The 24,472-nt window shown below is 34.9% G+C and overlaps 1 protein-coding gene across 11 annotated transcripts in view; it reads left to right on the plus strand.

Annotated features, from left to right (window-relative positions):
* Nucleotides 1-19,549, plus strand: part of beta-Spec (spectrin beta chain) — a 238,505-nt gene extending 218,956 nt beyond the window's left edge. For 5 of the 11 annotated variants that reach the window (XM_081772015.1, XM_081772016.1, XM_081772017.1 and 2 more), the window contains 5 exons: nucleotides 6,298-6,423; nucleotides 7,784-7,930; nucleotides 12,380-12,470; nucleotides 14,064-14,243; nucleotides 17,492-19,549. In XM_081772015.1, coding sequence (XP_081628141.1) covers nucleotides 6,298-6,423; nucleotides 7,784-7,930; nucleotides 12,380-12,470; nucleotides 14,064-14,243; nucleotides 17,492-17,684 — 737 coding nt within the window. In that variant the 3' untranslated portion in view covers nucleotides 17,685-19,549. The remainder of the gene's footprint in view (nucleotides 1-6,297; nucleotides 6,424-7,783; nucleotides 7,931-12,379; nucleotides 12,471-14,063; nucleotides 14,244-17,491) is intronic. The other 6 variants (XM_081772020.1, XM_081772021.1, XM_081772022.1 and 3 more) reach the window with 2 other exon arrangements.
* Nucleotides 19,550-24,472: the final 4,923 nt, after the last annotated feature.

Raw genomic sequence — 24,472 nt, forward strand, 5'->3', positions numbered from 1 at the left:
AGAAAAATGGTCGTGTCATTAGTAGCTCAATAGACAACAATCGTCCGACAAACTAAGAATTTCGAGGAATTTCCCTAGTTCAGGAGTTTTATTTGATCGTTGTTTTGATTCTACTGTACTATGTCCGAATGAAATATAAGCAACCTATATCGGTAATGAAATTTACTTCTATCAAATAATCTTGGTTGAGAAGTTATTTTATGCGTGTGTATTTTAATGTGCGAAAAACTTTTTAAAATATTGAAAATATTGGATGATCATGTTCTTTCATAACGTTTGCAAATTAAGTATGAAATCATACGATATACTGTACTTAAACGAGTATATGAACTTTTATGAACATCAGGGAGTTAACAGAAAATTAGCCTCAAATTACTAGAAGTTTACATTAAGATTCCTGTATGTGTTTTGAGATGTGTACCGAAGTAATGATGAGTGTACTTTCAAGTGTATTTTCGAAAACCTACTAACCAAATTTTAAATGTTTTTGAACTGTATATTTTCAGATGTTTAAACTTTTTTTTTTTTTTCAATGTGTTTACGATGTAGAAAATTAACTTTAGCTAACTTAACTTCAAATTTGGTATTAGGAAAAGTGTAAAAATTTGACTAATATGATTTTTGTGTCTACATTTGTATCATTCAGTCTTCAAGCATAGTCGTCGCAAAACAAAACAAAACAAAACAAAAAACAAACAAAAAAAAAAGTACATATGAACATAGGGCGAAGAACGTGTTTCAAAGTTACGAGATGCCGAAATCGAGAAAATTGTAACTTTGAGGCTGCCTAACCCGAAAACTATGAGGGATATCAAAGGCGGTTGAAGAAATATTAGAGCAACTAGTACACTGTCTATGTAAATAACCATGTTTCAGAGTTGGGACATACCGGCGCAACGGATTTTAAAGAGGGAGCTGCGGTATAGGTTCCACTCTTCCATCTCCCTCTAAAATCATGTGCGCCGGTACAACCCAACTCTGAAACATGGTGATTTTGATAGACACTGTACTACAATTTTCTCGGTTTCGACATCTCGTAACTTTGAAACAACGCGTTTTTTCACTATGTTCGTATGGGCTTTTTTTTTAAAATTATTGTTTAGGTGTGAGGATTTCACCAGTGAATTTTGGCTACATAATAAATGAACATTATATATATAAATAATATAATATAAATTTTATACATGTATTTCTTATTACAATAGTTATTCTTCACGTATGTTCTGTTACATAAATAACACCTGAAATGATTTAATGTGAGACTTGTGTACATAGTTTTCACTGATGCTTAAAATTTCATGTATGTACTGGTGGTGGTTGCAATAGGGATTCCTAATAATCTTCCCTTGATTGCTTTGGAAGAAGTTTCACTACTAACGATGTCGGAATATGTAAATCAAACTGATACCTATGAATATAACCACTTGGTGTGACAGAAATGGGTTTTATACATACATCTGTAGGATGTGTGGGCGCATGCTGATCTCTATTTTCATTCAGAGTAATTCTTTCTACTTGCCTCAAGAGGACGGCATTGAGAAGTGATAGAACTCAAACTTGGGGAATACTGCACTGCTTGAATGTTCAGCTTTTAAAATTGCTTCAAGGGAGTGTAGGTTCCTTGGATCAGCTCGGGTTGATGTATCTTGTTTGTTAACTTGTGGCTTTATAATGTAGGAGCAATGTCGGTAAGTTAACTTAATGTGCTTCAAAGAAAATTGTAAGAAATGTGCCCTGTGCTTGTCGTCATAGCTGAAGGTAAGGAAAATGTTGTATGTTCTCATTGGCTTTGAAATTGTGTTACGTAATAAAGCATGAGCATGTTACAATGGTTAAGACTTTATTTATTTATTTATTTTTAGGAAGGTGGTTTGGTCAATGTGATTCCTTTTTATTCATATTTACGTTTTAATATATATATTTTATGTAAGACAAAAGTTGAATTAAAAATGCATGCTTCCTGTCTTGTTTAAATTTGTGGTGTTTTTATAAAGTTCTGGTTAGAACAACACTATTAGACATATTCCTTGCTGGGAATTGTACGATGGTATGTTGATAAATTTTCACTTACCAAAAGGAAAAAAGAAGTGCCAAGAGTATAATGGCCTTATTCAATGTAATCTTAATGCGATTCACTCATTGCGGCTGTAACGTTTGCAGACCTGTCAAATAGAAGTTCAAACTGATTGTCAGATCATTGATGGCATCAGAACCGTCGAAGTGCGTTTCCTAACTTCAGTGGTTTGTCTGGTGTCTAAAGTAGCAGTTTATTGGCTTTGTGAGAAAATAGCGTTTTCGCCAGCTTTTCTTTTTCTTTAGTGTTCCCTTTCGATTGCCAGAAGTGATGTATAATATATGGTTTTAATCGTTGTTCTACGTTGGAAATAAATCGACGAGTAGGATGACCTTAATTCGAGAAGACCGTAGTAAGTCACTGTTGTTTAGCGTTCTTTAGGCATGAACTGCTTTAGCTCCATTTAGCGACTGCTGTTTGGACCATCGGATGATAGAGTTAAATTACCTTATCAGTTGTACAGAACTGGCGTGATTCCCTTAAAATTGAATTGAAACAGCCTTGCGTTTTTGAATGAAGTTTAACATCCATTTTGCACCATTTTTTAATTGATGTTCTTACAAGTAAATGATGCATCGGTTCTGTATCTGTCAGATTAGGACCTATTTGATCTTTAAAATGGCCGATGAAAAACGTGGTCCGGGTGGTCACAGAAACGGGTCAGCCGGTTATCCTACAATCCAACTTTCGCACATTTAAAATCACTGTCCATTTTTTCCCCTTACCTTCTTTAATGGATCTTCAGTGAGATTCCCCTCCGTAAGTAGTAGCTGAAGGGACACTGTTCAAATTATAAATGACCGAAATCTGAGCCGCGATTCTTACATTAGACTGAAATGTTCTGATTAAATTACCTGAATGTGGTTTTGCATAATAGATCCATTTGTAATCGGGTTGACACTATCCGTTTATATTCCGATATGCTCGAATTAAGTCAATGAATTTACCAATTCTTCCTCGTATATACAAGAAAGAAAGGAATAAAAAAAGTTAAAGTATTGTGCAAAGAGGTACTGCAAAGTGCCGATAGAAACATCCATAGATTAATCAAATCAATGTGAAAAAATAGAGCAAGTCTACCAATTTGCCTTACGTCACATCCCTATAGGTGCAAATTTGTTGAAGAAAGAAAAATGGAATCTACTGAGCATCTATTGAACATTAGGAGGGGGATGATAAGACGATTTTTTAAAGCGATGTTCAAAATATTTATGAAGTTGAGAAACAAGTTGTGGAGGATCAGGGGAGTAGAGTTGTCTTCAACATTGGGAGGTGGGCAGATTTGTGACATTCTGGGGGGCGGGGGAGATGACTCATATTACTGTAGGTGAATCTGATTTTCTGTTGCAGCTTATACAGTAAGGGACATCAATTTCATCTCACTTTCGTTTGTGTCGGTCGGACAGAAATCATCACATTTCTCCCCCAAAACACATTTCAAATCGGATTATTGGGGGTGGCAGTCCTCCCAGTTCCAAGATTCGGGGGTCATCTCCCCCCCCCCGGGATTTGCGCCAGTGGTACTGAGCTAGGAATTTTATACAGGACTCTAGTTTATTGTGTCTCGGTGTGCTAACTACCACTTGAGCGGACTGATTAGCATACTGGTTTGCGCACCAGAATGGTAAGGTAGAGACAGAGTACGATTCGATAAGTTCGATTCCTGGCGTAATTGTTCACTCATGATCAGATTCTGAGATTCTCATGATCAGATCATTCTTTTTCATGGTAGCACAACGAAACTTTCTTGTGTGCTCTCTCTCTACAGTTTTTTTAAGTATCCAGAAATTGAATGCCTCCAAGCTTTAGTTCTAATACACTATAGGAAAAAACAATTTCATAGCATTGGTTTAATCTATCTGTAGACAGCAGCAATGCTTTCTGATCTGTATTGGTGAGATGATATTTTCTTCGATATTAAGACAAGCCAGAGAAGTTGCTAAAATTAGTCGCTAGAATTATTTGTAGAATGTAACTATTAAAATTTACTAAATTACTGAAGAAACTAATAACCGGTTCTAGCATCATAACTTTATTGCTGGATTTCAATACTAAGCCGCAAATTATTTTGCTTACTACCGATTGTCGCCTCCTCACTGCACAGGACATCATGTATTATTCTTTTTCCGATAAAATCTCCCATGTCGTATACTTTAGTTACTGCATGTATAATCAATTAATGTACAGTGCTGGTCAAGACATACCATCATTTTTAACAGCAGAATTAAGAGCAGTAGTTGAGATGGATCCGTAACCTCCAGATTCATGGATGACCATGGAATGTTAACAATCCTATGCTGACAGTATGTGGACAGTTGGGCTACAAGACTGTACTATCGTTGAACAAATGAATTTTTGTAGTTCCGAGTTTTCGCTGTGTACTTCTTGTAACTCATTTACTTACATTTTGCAAGAGCAAACTAGAAACGTTGTTGTTGCTGCAATTATTTATTTCTGCTATGGATACACAAGTACAATATTACCTGTGGAATCCGAACGTCCCAAAATTTTAACAACTTTGGAATCTGAACGAAAAACTCGAGCAAATTTTGCCCCAGAATCAGGACGCTTGTATGGAATTTGGACGTCGACCACATTGCTTGTGTTTTTCCCCAACACTCGGGCCAACCTTGCGCTGTCATTCAAAAGTGGAAGCATGTTGAGAGATTTTCTCTGGTAATTTTATGAATTTGTGCCTGTTTATATATATATATATATATATATATATATATATATATATATATATATATATATATATATATATATATTTATTTATTTGTATAACAGCAGCTTAGTGTATTCGAGGCATGAGTAGTGACCCCGCGTAGTGTCGTCATTAACACTTTCGCCTTCGGTGTGAGCGGTCCCGGGTTCGATTCCCGGTGGGGGCACTCGGTCGAAAAAGTGTAAAAAGCTTTTTCCCGGCCAGCCATCCTGAATGAGGTTTTCCTGGGTTTTCCTAATTCACAGCAGGCAAATGCCGGGTTGGTACCCAGGCCGCTTTTTCCTTCCCTTTCCCCGGATAGTGTGCTCGCCGAGGGACATCATCCCCCATATGTGACGGGCTAAATGGCCATAGATGATGCCGAAGGCTCAGAAATTGAAATCCTAAATCGAGGCATGAGTACTAAAAAGTTCATTAAAAAAAATATTATTTATAGTATTTTGTCTTTAAATTCAGTGTATTTAGTTTTTAAAAAAATCGAGTTCGGAACGGATTAATCCAGTTTCTGTTGTTTTAATTGGGGAAAAAAATGTCTTGGAGTTCGAATGATTAAAAACTGAAACGTGATTCTTTGACTAATTAAATTTAGATTCCAAGATCTCATTGGATAGATATTGGCATACAAAATTATGTTATATTGACACTGAAATACAGAGCGGCTACAAATAAAACTGGCTTCATTCAGAGCGTATTCATGCACACGTATCGAACGTATCCATTTATGCGTACAAGATGGTTGAAATCTATCGTCAATAATATATTCTACCTGCATCTATAAGTTAGGTGTTTTAATAGAATTGATAACAAAGATCTTATTTTTGTAATATTGTGTTATAATGTTTTTCAATATTTTGTCGTAACTAGTTGTCCTTGCGTGCTCTGGGATTCTATTATTTCGATTAACATACATGTATATATTAAGATCTTTCCTTGCTCTGAGAATATAGAAATTTCTATACACTTTTTGGATCGTAGCCACTTGAAGGTAGTCATATTAGAGATCAGGAATCTTAACTTGAGAGTATAGGCTTCTTACAGAAGGATTTCACATTACACAAAATACTGCTCTTCTCGTTAGTAATAGTGTGATACACGAGTTTAAATGTGATAGTCGCTTTGCTACGATTAAACTCCAGATAGCTTTCGGTATATAATTGTTTTCTGTGTACCATAGAGATTAAAATACTGTAATGTGGAAATGCTTTCAGCTTTTTAGTTTCAAGTAGATTAATATTAGATGATAGCGGTTTTTATTCATAAAAAGGCTTTCATTGTTGGTCCTTTTTCTGCTGCTGTGATATCTTACCTTGCACTGTTTTGAAGATCTTTCTCTTAATCACGTCCTTTCAAATCAGTGCACTATGAACACTAGACAAAATAAAATTAATAAAAAACGTAAGTGGAAATAGAAGAAGTAATTTTTATTGAAAGATGGCATATGTATATATATTTTTTATGCTTGCATGAAATACATTGTGCATGGTGGTTATTTTTATAGTGCATGCTAGTCCTCCTGGTTCCCCAGCAACCACAGTGGGTTCTGAACCCCAGACTCCTCGGTCTCAGAAAGCATCCTTTTCAGCTAGCAGTCCGCCAGATTCACCTTTAGTATCACCGTCATCAAGTAAGTATAAATAAGTAAAAAATAATAAAGTATTCACGTAAATATCAGTGAAAAACAATATATTTATCTGATGTAATCGCGTGCTAATTAACACGTAATTCTATGCGCAACAATACAGTATGAAGTCTTAACAAATGACGCGAGTGTGAACAGAGGTTTTAAATATAAGTTGCTGTGTTTAAACAGTTTCTGTAAATTCTTGGCTGGTTTTCGATCGGTTGTAATTTAACTTCGTGCAGTATTTGTTTATTAGCGATTTTTCCAAATAAGCAGTAAAATAGTCACGTGAATATTAAACTTTACATCTGTGCACCTGTTCCAGATAATTGTTGATTAGGATTTTCACAAATTATTATTTTAGTTTCCGTGTAAAAATGTAAAAAGAATTTTAAAATTACCTAAATATTTTCGTGGATTTATTTCTAGATGTATGATTCGCTAACAGTAAATAAGTGCTTTTAGTAGGGTAGAAAATTTAAATTTTTGCTTCCCTGTGTGTAGCATCTTGTTCGATTCTACCTAGGTAAGAACAACTCTGGATTTTTGATGTTGAGGTGGTATTGAGACAATTCAGCCATTATTTGAATTAAGAGACGATAGACTATAGTCTGAAAAGCCAGAAATGACTGCATTGGGAGTCAATGTGCACATCGTATATTCCAACTGACAAACCGATGGCCAGCCAGACCTCTCTCATTAAATCAGCTACACTCAGATAAAGAAGGAAGAGACTGATACTAGTAAAAATGAAATCTCCGTGAAAAATACAAATGAATTATAAATTTTCGTAAAAATGTGTAGATTGATTGGTGCGGGTAACATGTAATCAAATTGCAAGTAACTTATGCAGTAAATGAAACTCGAATGAAACTCGAAACGCTTTTCGGAAAAATTTAGGGAGTTGGAATGAGACAGATGACGTAAACATTCCTTTGTAAGGTAAGTTTAGTGAATTTAAGTTTATCTTTCAAATGTAATGTGATATTTAAATGAATTGATTCCGAAAAGTAAATAAATAAAAGCAAGAATTTGGATGAGGGTTTGATTATGAATTTGTCATATAAATTAAGTTAAATATACTTGCATCCCATTTTTAATACTGGTAGCATGCTAGTACCTTTCGCTTTCATTGCTATAGCCAGTTTCTATCATTCCTGCACTTTGGTGGTGGACTGCACATTCTTCTTCCTGGATTAATGTAAGTAAGATCCCTCAATTCAGGTTAAGAATTCAACTTCTTCCCTTTTATAGTTGGAAATTAATGCCATTGGGGAAGTTTAATTCCTGACTTGAATTGAATTTTGATGTTGAGTGATGTCGTAGTAGCAGTATTTTTATGTTTGATTGTGCTACTGTTTAGCCCCATCACTTGGAAAGGATGCAAAGAAGAAAGACCGGGCACGGTCAAAGTCACCTTTCCGAAGCTTCCGCTGGAAGAAATCCAAAACTCCTACCACTGTACCAGGTAGTGCAAGTGATGATGAATCAAACTTGGAGCGGGCAGCAGGTAAGCATCCATAGATGTCCATATATACCAATAAAACTAAGATTTTAAAAATGTTTAATCAAAGCTTGAGATTTTTCTTGAACTATCTGAGAGAAAGTAATAGTCAATACAAGATACACAATTTGTTGTAGCTTAAATTCGAAAAAATCCCTTGACCAATGAATATCACCACCACCAGATAGTACATACTGATGTCTCGTAGTACAAGTTAAACGACTAATATTTCCTTTTGTTCCAGTTTGTTATAGATACAATAAAATAAGTGATTAATTAAATCTTCGATAATACATTATCAGTTTTTATTTTGTTTTAAAGAAATAATTGCTATCCTAAGAATAGGTTTTGCATATTGAAATCCAGGAAAATGGGAATGTCTCAGGCTAATCAGCAGATTTTAAAACATACGTTGTAAATGCAGGGTGGGCGGGAATTAACTCCCTATTAAAAATTGTTTTTATCTTTTTAAATATCACAAATTTTCATGAAATATATTTTGTTCCTTATAACGATAGAAGTGTTATGCATTGCTAAAATTCCGCGTAATTACCACCATTATCTCCCAGGTTTCGTAAACTATTCGGAATGTTTTCGGCAGACTTCTGCTGCACTCCAGCAGTACGTTTGCGAAAACTTGGCGAATTCACTCCTCCAATTCATCAAATGTCTTTGGTTTTGTGCGATAAACGTCCTCTTTCGGCCACCCTCAGAGGAAGAAGTCGCAACCACCCTTGGATCTTCTACCGAATAATATCAATTGTGCCGGTTAACAAACACCCCAACATGAAACAAGACTTTATCTAACCGCAACATATTACCGTAAAGGTCGGACAAGTCTGCATACCAAGCAGGCCTAATCTCCCCATACTCCCAGCCCATGAACAGTCTTCCGGTGATATTTCCTGAAAGTAATGTAATTTCCATGGACTAAAATTCAACTCCTTCAGAACAACACGTATTGTGTATCGGGTTGAACAGTTTTTTGAGCTGCCTATCTTTGTGATTTCTGAGGACTTCGAGGAATCATTTCCTGAACCATTTGCACATTTTCTTCCGTCCTGATGTTGAGGGGCAACCGCGTCTTCAAATATCATACATAACCTGTGTTCATTAGCTTCGAATGGCAGTTCCTTATTGTCTTTGTATCTATCGAGGCACGGGAAGACCCTTTCGCACTTCACCACAATCTCTGAACTCGTACAGTCCGCAGCAAAAAACCTGCAACATGAGCATGTAAGTCTATTGTGAAACTATGCCTAACAGCCCAGGGAATCAACATAACGTCTAAGTGGTACGAATTACACCAGGAGAAACCTCGGCGTCCTCCCCTGCACACTTACTTTGGAGCAAAAGACTTCGTCGTTTCACAATAAACTGACATGCTTATGTTGAAGTTTTTTGCTGCGGACTACCACGAACTACTGTACATCGTACCGGAATGCCAGCAGAGCCCTCTCACGCAAGGTTAGATGTTGCACTATGGTCCGTCACTGATACCTGCAATGACATAAGTGAGATATGTGATAAATTCTACCATTGTCCAGAACAAAATTCTTTTTGTTTCAAGGAAATGGGTAAGTGTTAGAAAAGTGTAAACATTTTCAATAGGGAGTTAATTCCCACCCATCCGATGTATTTGACTACATACTTGCTTCATGAGGAGTATGTCGATACTGAACGAGAAGCCACCACTGTCCACGCATAACTGAATGCAACGTTTCATATTTGTGAAAGTGGCCTGCCACCTTTCACCAAATTCTCAATCATATGTTTTGTTGGTGCCTTCCTAACACAATATTATTTTTATTTATTAGCACACAGTACAATGAAAGAACAGTGTAGACACAAACTGCACCATATGATACCAGACGCCTTCGGTGTCCCATATCATTAGAAGTTTGTCCCTCCTTTCCCAAACCGTCAGTTTCTTTGACGCAAATTTTATAATTGTACGTTCATAATTTGCTGAAGCATTTGCATTTTCTTGGGTGCAGTACCGAAAGAATCGCATTACATATTCTCGTAAGTGACAAATGGTAGCTGTTCTGCCGTGTCGTGACAAAACGCTGTAACTTTGGCGAAGAAGTTTTGCGAAAATGAGCCTTACAGTTTTCATCCGAAAATGTGATCTGTATCGTGTAGAAATAGTGTATCTTGACTTTGGAAACACGTGGTTACATGTAATGTTACGTAAATGCATATTGTGTGATTAAATTTGGTGAAAATTGATTGGTTGACCATTATTGCCTAGTTACACTGGTTCTACACGATACAGATCACATTTTCGGATGAAAACTTTAAGGCTCATTTTCGCAAAACTTCTTCGCCAAAGTTACAGCGTTTTGTCACGACACGGCAGTGTTAAACTCGTCTTTATAAAACTTCTTAATATTATAAGCGGAAATGGAAGTAGGAAAAAGTAAGGATTCATTAGTAGAAGCTGATATTTGATATATTAATATCAAATATTAATATATATATATATATATATATATATATATATATATATATATATATATATATATATATATATATAAAAAAAAAACTTGGTTAATCACGAAAAAATTACTGCTATTTTAATATGGAAATAAATGCATTACCACGCAGTATTAAATATGTTGCAGATAATATGCGGAAGTAGGATATGTTACAAGTTGATTACTATATATCGTGGGTTATAATACTCTACGGGTATAAAATTTGTATCAAATTAATGGAGGGGGACTTTGGTTCTGTGGTACAACGCCCACTACCGATGAGACCTCAATCCCGGACCATATGGCTTTGAAGTGGACAACTTTTTGTTCATGAGTTTTCTCGGAGTTTTCCTATTTTATCATAGATTCTCATTCCAGATTTTATCATACCAATTATTTCATAAGCATTTACTTTCCTTAATTATAAGTCTCTTTTAGCGAAAAGGTCATAGCTGTGGAACATTAAATGAAAGAAAGTTTATTGTATCCATTGCTAAAGTTATTAAATATCATTAATGGAGGGCTAAATTATGATTTGGCTTTTAAAATTTCCTCATGTTCCTAATTATGGAATTTGGAATTCGATTTATATTGTACGGGCCGCGGTAGCTCAGTGGTAGAGCGTTCACTTCTGGTGCATGGGGTCCCTGGTTCGATCCCAGCTCGCGCCAAGTGAACAGTGTGCCTGGATTTCCTCAGGGTTCTCCCGTTTCTTCCCACTTTCTTTATTCCACCATTTCATTCATTTCTCATCACAGTCTCCTTTAGCCTAGGTGGCATAACTGTAGGATGTAAAACTCAGATTTCATTTTTTATTTATATTGTCGTACGTCTCTAATATTGTAAACCGTTATCTAATTTTCACAACTAATTAGAGAGGGGAAACATATGCTGTATTGATGTAACAAGTACTTGAAAGCTCTTTGGAAAGAGATTAGAACGGTTAAATTGCTAAATCGACACAAGAAATGTTAGGGGAAAAAAAAAAGAAAGAAGAAAAAATGAATTATAGTAGTAGAGGTAACGTTAATACTACTAGAAGATAAAAGTAAAAACGTAAGCATCCAAATGTTAAATTTATGTAAACAGTTTTAGAATATGAAGAATACTTTTTGTTTCTCCATGCTGTAGAGTCTATTTTAAATAGTTGATTTTTTTTTAAGTAGGTAAGTAGTAATAATCCTTATAGTAAGTTATGTTGTGATCGTCAGTGTTGTGCATTGTCATATGTAAAGACTGAAAATTTCGTCTCTTCAATTTATTTTGTAACGATTTTAGATGTATGAAAACAGATACAATGTTGGTTCACTTCGTAGAGACTACGACCCACTAACGGTTAGTACAAAAACTTTTGTACATTATACAAAATAGTGTATATTATCTAACACGTATTAACCAAGTCTTGATAAGTATTCAAGGTTTATCATCGTGTTAATCTAAACTCAAGTTGTTTTGTAATCCTATGGATTTGGTTTGGATTTTAATTATGTCAGGTGAAATAAGCGTTTTTTGTTACATGACATTGCTAAACCAAAAGGTAAAACCGTAAGGTGAAGAATATGGCGGACAGGAAGCAACGTCCTGCGAAATGACAATTTTTGAATATATTATTTATAGCTAAGAAATACAGTTAATCACATCTCAGCAAAATCATGACTTATTAGTTATTATATAGGACTCGTACTATTGTATTTCGTATTGCTAAGTTCACACTGTAAACTCCAAAATTTCGACGTCGTAGTGCTTTATTCTGAAGAAAAATAAAATGAACTTTGGCTTGGAATTAAAGGTTTTAATTATTGTACGATTCTTTGTAGGTAATAAGAGTACTGGTGGCTTAGTATATTAATTTTTTTTTCTTGTTTTAAGGATAGCACGAATAAACCCTTGAATAATGTTCTACTCCTTTCTAAAATGTATGTAAATTAATAGATGTTCATAGTTCGCATAACTAATCTGGCTACTTTTATTGCAGAACGGCCAAGTCCAGGAGCTGAAGAAGAATTTGAAGGAAATCTTGTAAGGAAACAAGAATGGGAGTCAACGACGAAGAGAGCATCTAACAGGTAATGCCGTGCGTGAGCAAATGAAATGTATATAATATGTTCGAAATTGAGTCGTATCGCTAACTACATCACGAATTTTTCTCCAGAGAAGGTGATCTGCAACAAGTATGTGGGCGATTACCATGAGAATTTCATAGTACCTTCGTACTTAATAGCGATTATGCCATATCATGGAATTCCATGTTCACAAAGTTGTGAAATATTATTTTTTCATAAGTAGACACCTAAACAGAACAATATGTTTTTATTTCATGGAGCAATAATTGCTAACAGAGTAACAGAAAAATAGACACCTGAATATTTTGGAATAGTCTATTTCTTTCAACCACTGGATGAAAATGCAATTATGCACATTAAAACGTACTTGTTCCATTTCTTTCCTAAGGACTTAATCTGGTCAGACATGGAACCATGAGTTCTGTTATTTAACTTAATATACTATGCATACCTGCATAACCCGGAGCTGTTCTCTGATTTTCATGTGAGGTAACTAGCTCATGTAAGATTTTGGATGTTGTATTCTATATGCTAAGAGTTTATCGTACTTTCTATAGTGTGACCTCCCGTTAAACTACACAAAAATATTAAAATAACTTTTGCCAATATCATGGTAAATATGACCCACACGTATAACATCCTCTCGTAATTAAAAATCTGCCATGCTTGATCTGTTCATGCTGAATAATTGTCAAGGGTTCTTCATACCCGATAGAATCACGTAAACTGATAAAAGTAACTGCTCAGCTGAGATAATATATACAAACAAGGACATGCAACTCATTTTTTATTTTCTAATATTTTGATTTGATAAATTTGGCTGTGAGTAATAGGCAACTCTTCTATGATAATTACCAGATAGAGTTGTTCGGTTATTTTATGACGTGATCATGAAATATTCTCACACGTTGGAGCTTTGCAACGTGAATTTCGTTAAATTATCCAAATTGCAGCTCGTAGTTGTGGCTGTAGGTTGATGTGAATGAAGCTTAACAGTTTCCTTTTCCGCAGCGATTGGAATTTTAAATGTCCTGTTAGTTTCTTATACCAATTTTGTATTGCCTAACAATTCAGGGTGAATTAGGAGCTCTTTACCACCTCGTACTAAGTGAAAAATAATTGAGCTACTCACAAGTAGTCATTACAGAAATATGTGAGACTGAAGGGAAAACTGTTCGATGTGTTTGGACAAATCTGTCCGCTATAATGGTGACCCTTGTTTTTAATTTAACCACAAAATTTTAAATTGGAAAGGGTTAATGCGATCTAATAAAACAGGGATAGAATTTCAAAAGAAGTGAATGATTTGGTGAACCTAATTTTGTCACGTAAAAATGGTTGTCGGAGCTTATTTGATTAAATCTTCATATGCTTGCCATTCTAGGGAGATTTTGATATATTACCGAGACATATAAGTGTTGCTATAATAGCGTTTACTCATTACTTCGGTAGTAACCTAAATTCAGTGAACTTCAAGATTACTTTCATGAGGATTAGTTCATTTGTTAAATTGCATTTTCATTTTTCTCCTATTATTTTTGAAATGTTTTCTGGGTAACATAATCTATACACTTATTCTTTTTCTTCTTTCCGCAGATCATGGGACAAAATATACGTGGTGCTTCGAGGCAATATGCTTCTCTTTTTCAAGGACCAGAAGAGCTATCGAGCAGCACCAGAAAGTTACTATAGAAATGAGAACCCAGTTGATCTTCGAGGAGGTTCAACGGAAATTGCCACAGATTACACCAAGAGGAAACACGTATTCCGAATCAAGTACGAATATGTTTAATATCCGTAACATATGATCAAACGGTGTGGGAGAGTAAAGTAAACTAGGCTAAGGGAAAAAGAGATAATCTAAATTAACTGACTACAATGTTTGGATTTCACGTTGTCATAGATGTGTTTTAAAATTTTGAATTTTAAAAAGAGCGTTAGAACTTAGAAAAATCAAAGAATTTTCGAAAATTATCAGAATAATATACAATATATATATATATATATATATATATATATATATATATATATATATATATAAAATATAAAAATTCCTTGCTCGGAATGGTTGGATCTCGCCTTTCACTTCATATAACCTTAGTGTCGCGTAGGGTCGTAAGCAATCATTCTTGATATGCGCAGATAACAAATTTTCACTAAGCATCAGTGCCAACAACTATTCAAAATTCCAGCCTTTATAATGTTTGCAAGTCCATAATACGTTCCTTTTCCAGATTTCTGTAAGTTATCTAGTGTTAGTGCTACTGTAAGAGTAGCTATGAAGTTTGGAACCAACGAGATAAACGGAAGAAGTACATTATCTTCATGCAAAATATCCTTTACCTGTCTGTCAGTATTTTCAGCGCACTTTCTCAGAAGTTTCACTAGATTTCTTCGAAATACCTTCACATGTGAGCATTCAAGAGAGCTGTTTTAGTGACTCTCTTTTCATCTCCCGGAAATTAATCTAGATCCCGAATTTTCATGTTCTCCATATGACAGTCCATTTAGATCAGGTGTCAATACCCATTTCACAGTCTGCATTTTCCTAATCTAGTATCACTGAAATCAAAATAGGAAGAAGTGGCAAGAATATTGTCTGATCATAGAGTATCAGTATGCCTTAAAAGAAAGGTTTACGAAACTATAGTCCGACCTGCCATACGAAGCGGAATGTTGAACGACAAACAAAAGAGAACAGAAGTTGCATGTTACGGAGATGGAGATATGCAGTGGATATGTGGAGTGACGCAGAAGGGCAAAATTAAGAATGAAGTGATCTGAAGAAGAGTAGAAGTGAGACCGGGAGAAAAAAACTGCATGAAAGTAGGCTTCGATGGTTTGGGCAAGTAAGAAGACCACCTTCGAAATATGTAACACACAACGTAGATGCTATAGAACTGAATGGGAAACGAGCGCGAGGCTGACCAAAGAAGTGATTATGGTACAGTGTGGCGCACAGTAGATACGATAGAAGAGAGAAACAAGAGGAGGACAGCGATCCGTAAAAAAGGTTCAGAAGGAGTAGTATCTCTGAAATCAGAGAGAATGCTGCCTTTGATTCTAGGCTTTCAACTTGTATATTTGGTACACAATGAGTGAAATAAATGCACGACTAGATCGGAAAATGAACTTTAGAAGGCGAAGTTCGGGGAATCGGACTGCAGAGGAATAATTTCCTTCGCTTTTCATATACAATACTTTGTTTCTTACACGTATTGGCAAAAAACACAGTATTTTAGCATAATTATTTTACGTCCGGAGTGGTTATAATTACTCATTAAATTCGAGTTAATGAAGAAAGATTAATTTAAACTTGCAATTATGAAGTATATACGTAATTGATAAATTAATATAATAGCGCAATCAGCAATAAAATGTCATTTTAAAAATTATGTATTTTTATTAAGATGTGCCGTTGAGAAACCTATTTCTCGAAGTTCACATTAATTTTTTTCTTAACAGTCCAAAGTAATTTGTAAATACTTGTGCTATTACTTGTATGCTTTTATAGCTATAATTTTATGATATACTTGTAAACAGTTTTTATTAACACTATTAGCGGAACTAGTACTTTTTTGAAACAAGCCCCAGGGTAATTGTTACACTTACTCGCTTCACACATGGTACAGGATACTTGGCATTGTAATCGAAAAATTCCTATAAGTATTATAATACGTGAGAGTTCAATTTCACTTAAATTTGTGAAGTTTCATACTGTTACCTAAAATTTGAAGTCCTTCAGGTAAATTTTAAGTATATAATACTTCAAAATTGTTGTCATATTTTAAGATTAAGTATTCGGAAGATTAGATTTCGCTTAAGTAATCCTTAATAAAGTCAAAATGTAAGTGTAAATATTTAACGTTGTTCGAGTGATTTACGTGATCAAATGGTATGAGCTTTTTGTAAAATCTCTGGCGATTACTTGTAATATTGTACTTTACCAGACATGTACTTTCCGAGGAATGTCTGCGTGAGGTGAGAAAACTAAAAATAAGATCCCCTTATACTATAGAAATACAAAGGGTATTCAAAAAGTTTTGCACAGTGGTCTTTTTTTTTTTTTTTTTTTTTTTTTTTTTTTTTTGTTTTTTAAATTTAATTGCAACTGAGCCTACTCAATGTAGCCTCCATCAGCTGTGACGCATCTGGTCCAACGTTCTTTCCATGATGTAAATGCACTTTGGTAAAATTCTGGGGATTGACTTTCACACCACCGCTTGACACAGGAAATAAGGTCTTTCTCATTATCAAATATGTTACCGCAGGAAATAAGGTCTTTCTCATTATCAAATATTTTACCGCGCAGGTGGGCCTTCAGACGTGTTTTGCTTTCAGGTTCGGACAAAAATAACCATGTTTCATCCTGGGTAATGGCGCCGTCAAAACACTGTTTCCACTCTTCAGTAAAGGTCGTCATGAGACCCTCGCACACATCCTTCCTCATCTTTTTCATTTCTCTTGTCAATAATCTAGGCACCCAACGTGCACAGATTTTTCTGTACCCTAGTGACTGTACCACTGATACCACACTACCCAATGACAAAACAATCATTTCAGCAAGCTGTCGTGTCGTCACACATGTCATTTTGGATTATTTGATTAATGGTCTCCTTATTCACATCACTCACTGTCGATGGTCTACCGCATCGTGGATTGTCCAGTAGAGAGAAATTACCTTCTTTAAACCATTGCAACCACCGCTGGATACTGCTGCGATCCAATGTGTCCTCCCCATAAACAGGGAGCAACTTTCTGTGAATCGATGTGGCAGTCATCGCCGGTCTTGAAGAGGAACTCCATCACCGACCGTTGTCGCAACCTGACATCTGCTTCACGGTCCATTATGGCTCACCTGTAAATAAGAGAAAATACTTTTATATACCAACTTACAGCTAAATGTTCCAAGTATGTTTAAAAAAAAAAAAAAAACTGTGCAAAACTTTTTGGAAACCCTTTGTATATAACAAATCTTTTGACTTTATTTCATTTCTGCTAATATCATTCATATTTGCTTGCAGGCTTTCAAATGGAGCTGAGTACTTGTTCCAGGCGAAGGATGACGATGAAATGCAACAATGGGTGACCAAAGTGAACGTTCAGTGTGAAGCAGAGGGCTCAGCTGGACCATCTCGTTCACAGACGCTGCCTGCGTCGGGAGAAAGAAAGGATGAACCAAAACGCAGAAGCTTCTTTACATTAAAGAAAAAATAATTTAGCACAGGTCTCGTTTCTAAGATAGTGTCATATTTTTATTGCTAGAACTTGTATCATAAGGGGAGTATATAAATAGATATATATCTATGAGATAAAGGAAGTTTCCAATCATATGCTAAAGGCTAGGATCGGGAATTTGCTGGTGCTTTAGTGTCTTACAAAGAGGGAAGCATACCTAGCAGAAAAGAAAAAGTGCTTCTATTTTAGCAAGTGATGTGATTTAAGTTTTCCTTTTGACAAGTATTTTACCAATATTTAGCACTGCCAGTCTGGTCTCGAGAGTGATGGGCGATTATGTTGCTGGTTGTGAGGCGTACCTCGGTTTATTTCTTTTACGTGGAACTGTGTATAAAGGGAGATCCTAGCTTAAGCTTTCATCCGAGCAGTTATTCAACACACACACATTTCTAATGATAATGCTAACATTAATATTAATATAATAAATAGTGTATCATGTTATTCATATTTGTTTTTATGTTACAAGAAGTTATACACAGCAATCTGAAAACAAAGAAAGTCTCTAGTTCATCTTGCGTCCTGTGTTGTCCCAGCATTTTAAAAAAAATAAAAGGGAGAGGACGAAACATAATCGTGATAGAACGGACAAGAAAGAAGTGAATTAAAGAAAAGAAAAGAATGCTGATTACCGTACCATTTGGCTTTTATAGATATGGTAAAGAAGTGATTGTACAGTTGAGCTGTTGCTATATTATATAAGGTGTTGTAACATGTATTTTTTAAAAAAAAACAAAACTTCCATTGAAATTTCTTAGTTTTTAGTTTCATCTTACAAGCATTCAGTCAGTCTTTCGTCTGCGTTGAAGCGTTTGGTAAAACAAAATGGGAAGTCGTAATCTATATATTGCTTGTTTCGGGGGAATTTGGCAACACGAATTGAGATTCTAGGTCAGCAGGTGTTTTCTGCGATGAAGAAAATACATGCTTCCTCGAACTTCCTTCTCGTATCCTGTGACAGTTTTTTTTGCTGACTCCTTTAACTAGCAGAGCAGAAAATAGAGAAGTGAACCCGGTGAATATATGAAGTCTTGTTATCAAAAGACTAGAACTTCAAACATCCTAGTGTTCACAATGTGCTTGTGTGTGTGTGTGCATAACCATAGCTGCGTTGTTTAAGTGATGAATCGAAGACTCTACGAGAATAATTTGCTGCTGTTCATACTCTTGTTGAATATTACTTTTGAATTTTTTTTTCTTTCTTTTAGTTTGTAAGTACTAATATACATTCATGTTTGTCAAACTGTAAACACATGTTGATATGTTCTGTGTCTTATTAATTAAAGAAAAAAACATGCGATGTATTATTTTGCGTATTTATATGGTAAAACGAAGCGAAAGCAGGTATTATTGGGAATTAATCATGTTTGAGAACAGCAGCATACTTTTTTGAAGATAATTTTTTTTGGGTAGTTTCTGAAGCTTTTCTGTTCTTCAGTAGCACAACTTTTTTATACTTGTTTGTACTTCTCACACACACATACCATTCCAGTCACAACCTTCAGGATTAAAGTAGGTAGGAGAGGAAACATGTCACTACTCGAACTCTCATTCATTAAATATGTGCTCTTGAAAATAATATAATACAAAAAAAGTTATTAATTCCTATCATGTGCACTCTAATAATAGCGTGGGATATATCTGTTTACAACATTAAATGTTGAATAGGCATCTGGAGTTGAGTTGCTGATTTCTCTTTTTATTTTTTATGTTCGTTTTATTCTAGAAATCTTAAACTGTATACTTGTAAACACTATAAACAAAGAAAAGAAAAGAGAGTAACATTGTATGTTTGGCCAGAAGCATTAATTTTTTAAAATAAAATTTGTGAAATGTTCAAATTATAAGTTCCCGTTGAAATTTGCTCTTTACTGCATTCATTATGCATTTGAAACTTCAAAATACCTATGTATATACCAAAATACAGGATGTCTCTAAAACCTCTTGTACCTACTTTGAGTTTTCGTACCAGAAAAGAAAAATTAAAAAAAGCCAAAGTGAGTCCTCAGACATTTCGATATAGATGTTATATAAATGCGTAATATCATGACATAAATATTATTGACTGTGAAATATGTTACATATTAAGTAATACTACAGTGTGGAAATTGAAAGCCAATTAAAGAAAGGTGAATTATGTCAAGTAAATTTTGAGAGATTAAAGTTAGTACGCATTTATTAACTTAATGCACGAAATGCTTGAGTATTCACTTTGTGTGTTGGTTATTCTTTGGTGATTAGAAAACAATGTATATTAACGTTAGCACTTCGAAAGCAATGATTTAAGTCCATCATATTTTAAAATAGCCATGCTTTTCTTCAAAGTACCTAATTATCTAAAATGAAAGTAGTATTTGGCAAATATCTATCCTATTGACTGGGATTATACAATTCAGAATTTTCGTTTTCGAACGTTACCCGCCTCGCCTTGTCTGTCTCAACGACTAAGGGAGAAAGTGTGAGTTAATATATTGAAGTGTTTTTTTTAATGAGCTGCTAGGTAAGTTTATTAGCAGCATTGATAGCGTGCTTACTAGTTTGTTCTATTTAATGTAAGGGAAGTGTGATACAGAATGAAACCTAACCTGGAGCGAAAGTGTGATTTTATTATTTTTTGACATTCAGTGAATATTGAAAAGAGCGTATGACCTCATTATAACAGATAACATATTAACAAATCAAAATCGTATTCACGAAGAAATTAAATGTAGACTAAAAGCAGGGAATTCGTGTTATTCAGTTTAAAATCTTTTGTCGTCGCGAATTCTAAAACTATAATCATACCTGTTCTGTATTGTTGCGAAACATGATCGCTTACCCTGAGGGAAGAATGTAGACTAAAAGTATTTGAGAAGATCGTAAGACGAATATTCGGACCCAAGAGGGACAGAAATGGGGAATGACGGAAATTTCATAACGAGGAACTGCACAATTTATACCTTCACCAAACATGGTTAGGGTTATCAAGTCTAAGAGGGACAGGTGGGCAGGGCATGTAGCCAGAATGAAAGAAATAGGAAAGTTTTCAGGTTTTAACTGGAAATCCAATCGGAAAACTACCATTAGGAAGACCTAGGCGCAGATGAGAGGACAACATTAAGATGAATCTCGCAGAAATAGGAATACAAAGTAGAAACTGGATCCAGTTGGCTAAGGACAGAAGTCAATGGAGAGCTTTTGTGAACACTGCAGGCCATAGAGTTAGTATCTCATTTCTTCAGAGAAAGAGTTCATCTGATTATAGGATTGAATTTGAGTACTCGACTTCAAAGTTTGGTCAAGCCGTGCTTATATTGCGGAGAATTTATTATAAGAACTGGTATTCATTCTTCTAGAAAGATTATTGCAGTGTCTTCAATATCGTTTCAATTCAATCGTGGAACTTTAAAGTGAAGCATGGTAATTTGAAATGCAATTAAATCGATTTGCCAGAAAGTTCAGATGTTTACTACTGGTACATTCATCAAGAACATGTTCCAAAGTATAACTTGATCCAGTGATGATAAAGCACAACTCATTTCTAATGTGAAGAGTCCCTAGTTGGTCTTCAGAGATTGAGTTGTGGCAGACACTAAAGGACATGAAAACTTGGCTTGTTTAATTTTACATATTCGTGGAATCCCGTTAACTATTTGCTTTAAGGGAAAGATAAATTAAAATACATTTCAATGGTATAACTAACTGGAAAGACATTTTTTTTTTTCTAATCGTGAGAAACTGTTTGATCAAGACTGATTGGGATCAGTCTTAGATGAAATTACTAAATGCAATCTCTCTAAGGTGACCGACATTTCGTCTTTACTTACCAGGTTCTGCACTCCTACCCATGAGTAAGATTATGAGAGTCAAATTTTTATATGTTTATTATTATTATTATTATTATTATTATTATTATTATTATTATTATTATTATTATTATTTTTTGTACGTTTTTAGCGGTTGTGAGTATTAGTAAAAAGAAAGAAGAATATCTTACTTTTCAAGCTATATTTTGTCTCTACTGTGACTTCTACCATATGATACTAATTTCTCATGGTTTTGACACCAGAACTTGTTCAAAATTCGTTCGATAAATAATCGAAAAAGTTACGTCAAAAGAAATAAAAATACAATCGTGATTGTTATTTTGTGGTGGAATCGTAGAGGTATTTGTATGCGTCGTCCACAGAATGCGGAGAAACATACACAAGATGGCATTATCCTTATACGATAGTTCCAAGCTGTAGCGGCGAAATATCGGTAGATTTCTGTTGAGTGAAGGTGTGAGACAAATAGGAATTCATTGCGCAATTATAGGTTAATACAGTGACAACTATATGAGTCAAACGCAAGTTTACGAGTGGGTGGTAGGTTCAAAACAGCGTAGCGTAACCAATGTAGAAGGTATTCCGCGACCAGGTCAGAGCGCTGGAAAAGTAATGTTAACTCGGTTTTGGAACCACAATGGACCAATTCTTGAATATTACTTGAGCTGATAGTACGACCCACTTCAACTTTCTGCACGAAAAACAAATTAGCCAGTCTGCGGAGACAGTTCATTGGTGTGCTTTTACTTCAAAAATGCGAGACCACACACTACCAGTGCCACATTGTACACTATTGAGGTCGTAAGATTTGAATGATTAGCCCACTCCATATTCGCCCATGTTTTCGTATGGAATCAGTACCTTTGTCAAGTACTGGTGTAAGTATATTAGAGGGATATTCTGTTGAGAAATAATAATGAAGTTATTTTACTGCTTGTAATGAATATACTACAGAGTTATTTATTAAATGAGTCCTGTATAAAAGGGACGTAATACTTATCTCATTTGGCAAATGAGCTTACGGAGTAACCAAATTATCACCACTCTTGTCTTTAGTGTGTGTTCGTGGATTAAACTCTGCCATGGATAGAGGTAGTCTTAATTGCACGAAACAAAATTGAATGAAGATTACCATTGCTGATGAAAGTTGACGTGTTTAATCAACAAAAGAAAAGGCACATTCACATCCGAAAATTTTACCATTAAAAATATAATATTCACAACCACTTAGCTCTAATCAACCATTAAATGCGTATAGCTTGTCACGTCTTGAAACTGTTAATGAATTACCAGGTACATCATTTAGCAGTATTGAAAAACCAACTATACTTAGTTTGAAAGGAGTAAAGGAGGTAAGACATTAAGTGAAATTTTATGCGTGAAGAAGAGAATTCATGGCTTTTCCAAGGAGAGTTGTAAGCAGTCGTAAACTTTTTTTTTTTTTTTTTTTTTTTTTCATTAAAATGTTGGTGAGCTAGCTTAGTATTTATATTCGTGAACTGTGAAAACCGTTTGCCGCAAACACCTATGATTTCCTTATTTTAGTATTACGTTGATCTTCAGATGTCTTACAAAATATACGTAAGCTTGTTTAAAGTTTACATAGGTTTTTCTTTTTAAGTTACAGAATGTGTGGTATAGCACATGACAGGGAGTAAAGTTGAAGCAGTAGTGTTACATATTTGAATAAGGGCTACTGTAGCGGGCCGAGCTGGCTCTGTGGTATAGCTCTCACCTATGGTGCGTGAAATCCGTGGTTCGATCTCAGCTGGTGCCATGTGGACTTTGTAGTGGACAAACACCGTGTGCGTGGGTTTTCTGGACGTTGATCCTCCACCATTTCACCATTATTATCCGTGTCATTATCAGTTTCCCTTAGCCTCGATGAATAACGCGAGATGTTCAACACAGAAAAAAAAAAAAGTGCTACACTTCTTACTGAAAGTCTAAATAAATCTGAAACAATGTTGTAGTAATATATTTGTTCTCTCTCTCCTCCGCTTTCCATTTCAAATTACTGTTCACTTCAATGCAATGTGCGTATGTTCCGAAATAATGAATTTGTCACCATTCTCTTTTTGCAGAGAAACTTACGGAACAAAATTCCATCATGCTGTATAAGCCTCTTCTGTTGTTTGATACTTTAAGAAATATAACAAGTCAGAAGATGTAATTTTCAATTTCTTCATGAATTAACATGATACTTAGTTGTCGCCACTGCCATCGTATTGATGTTACTCCCCCCACCCCCACAGTCAAATGCTATACCACAGGCACCCATAATTTTAAAGCATTTTCTTCCAGAATTGTTTAAATAAGCTTATATATCAATTTCCGTCTAAATCGCTGGAGACAACTAAAATAATCAAGAAACATATTGCTCACAAAGGAACCTCCTACTTTTCGACATTGCAACGATCCATTGTTTCTTTCATCGAGCAGATGGATTTCATAAGGCTTCAAGGCCAATCGATTGAATATTTTTATCAAAAATATTGTTATATACATATAAAAAGAAACTTATTCATTAGACACAGTTCGTGGTGGAAGTTACATTATCTTTGTGTAAATTAAAAAAAAAAAAAAAAAAAAAAAAAGAATAGGTATAATAATCAGCAAGCTTATGTGCAAATATTTAGCATGGCATTGAATATAAGTATCACAATGTTTGTTAAAAGTTAATACCAAGTTAAGTGTATTCCATGATATGAACTGTAAATGGAAGACTACTTGAAGATTTTGTTAATGTTATTGTGTTGTTGGAAACATTAAATTGAAATACCCAACTAAATACAGAGGTCATTCTTTCACTTGAACTTTAAAATAGTTCAGTTTTGATAAACATGATACCTATTACGGGGAAACTGATACTGATGTCTACTATCACCAAGATTTACAATATATCGTAGCAAGTCGACAGTATATAGCATAATGAAAACGCTTATGAAAGTCGGAACATCTTGT

The sequence above is a fragment of the Thermobia domestica genome, chromosome 9 (genome assembly GCF_964235325.1).
Source record: "Thermobia domestica chromosome 9, izTheDome1.hap1.1, whole genome shotgun sequence".
NCBI lineage: Eukaryota > Metazoa > Arthropoda > Insecta > Zygentoma > Lepismatidae > Thermobia > Thermobia domestica.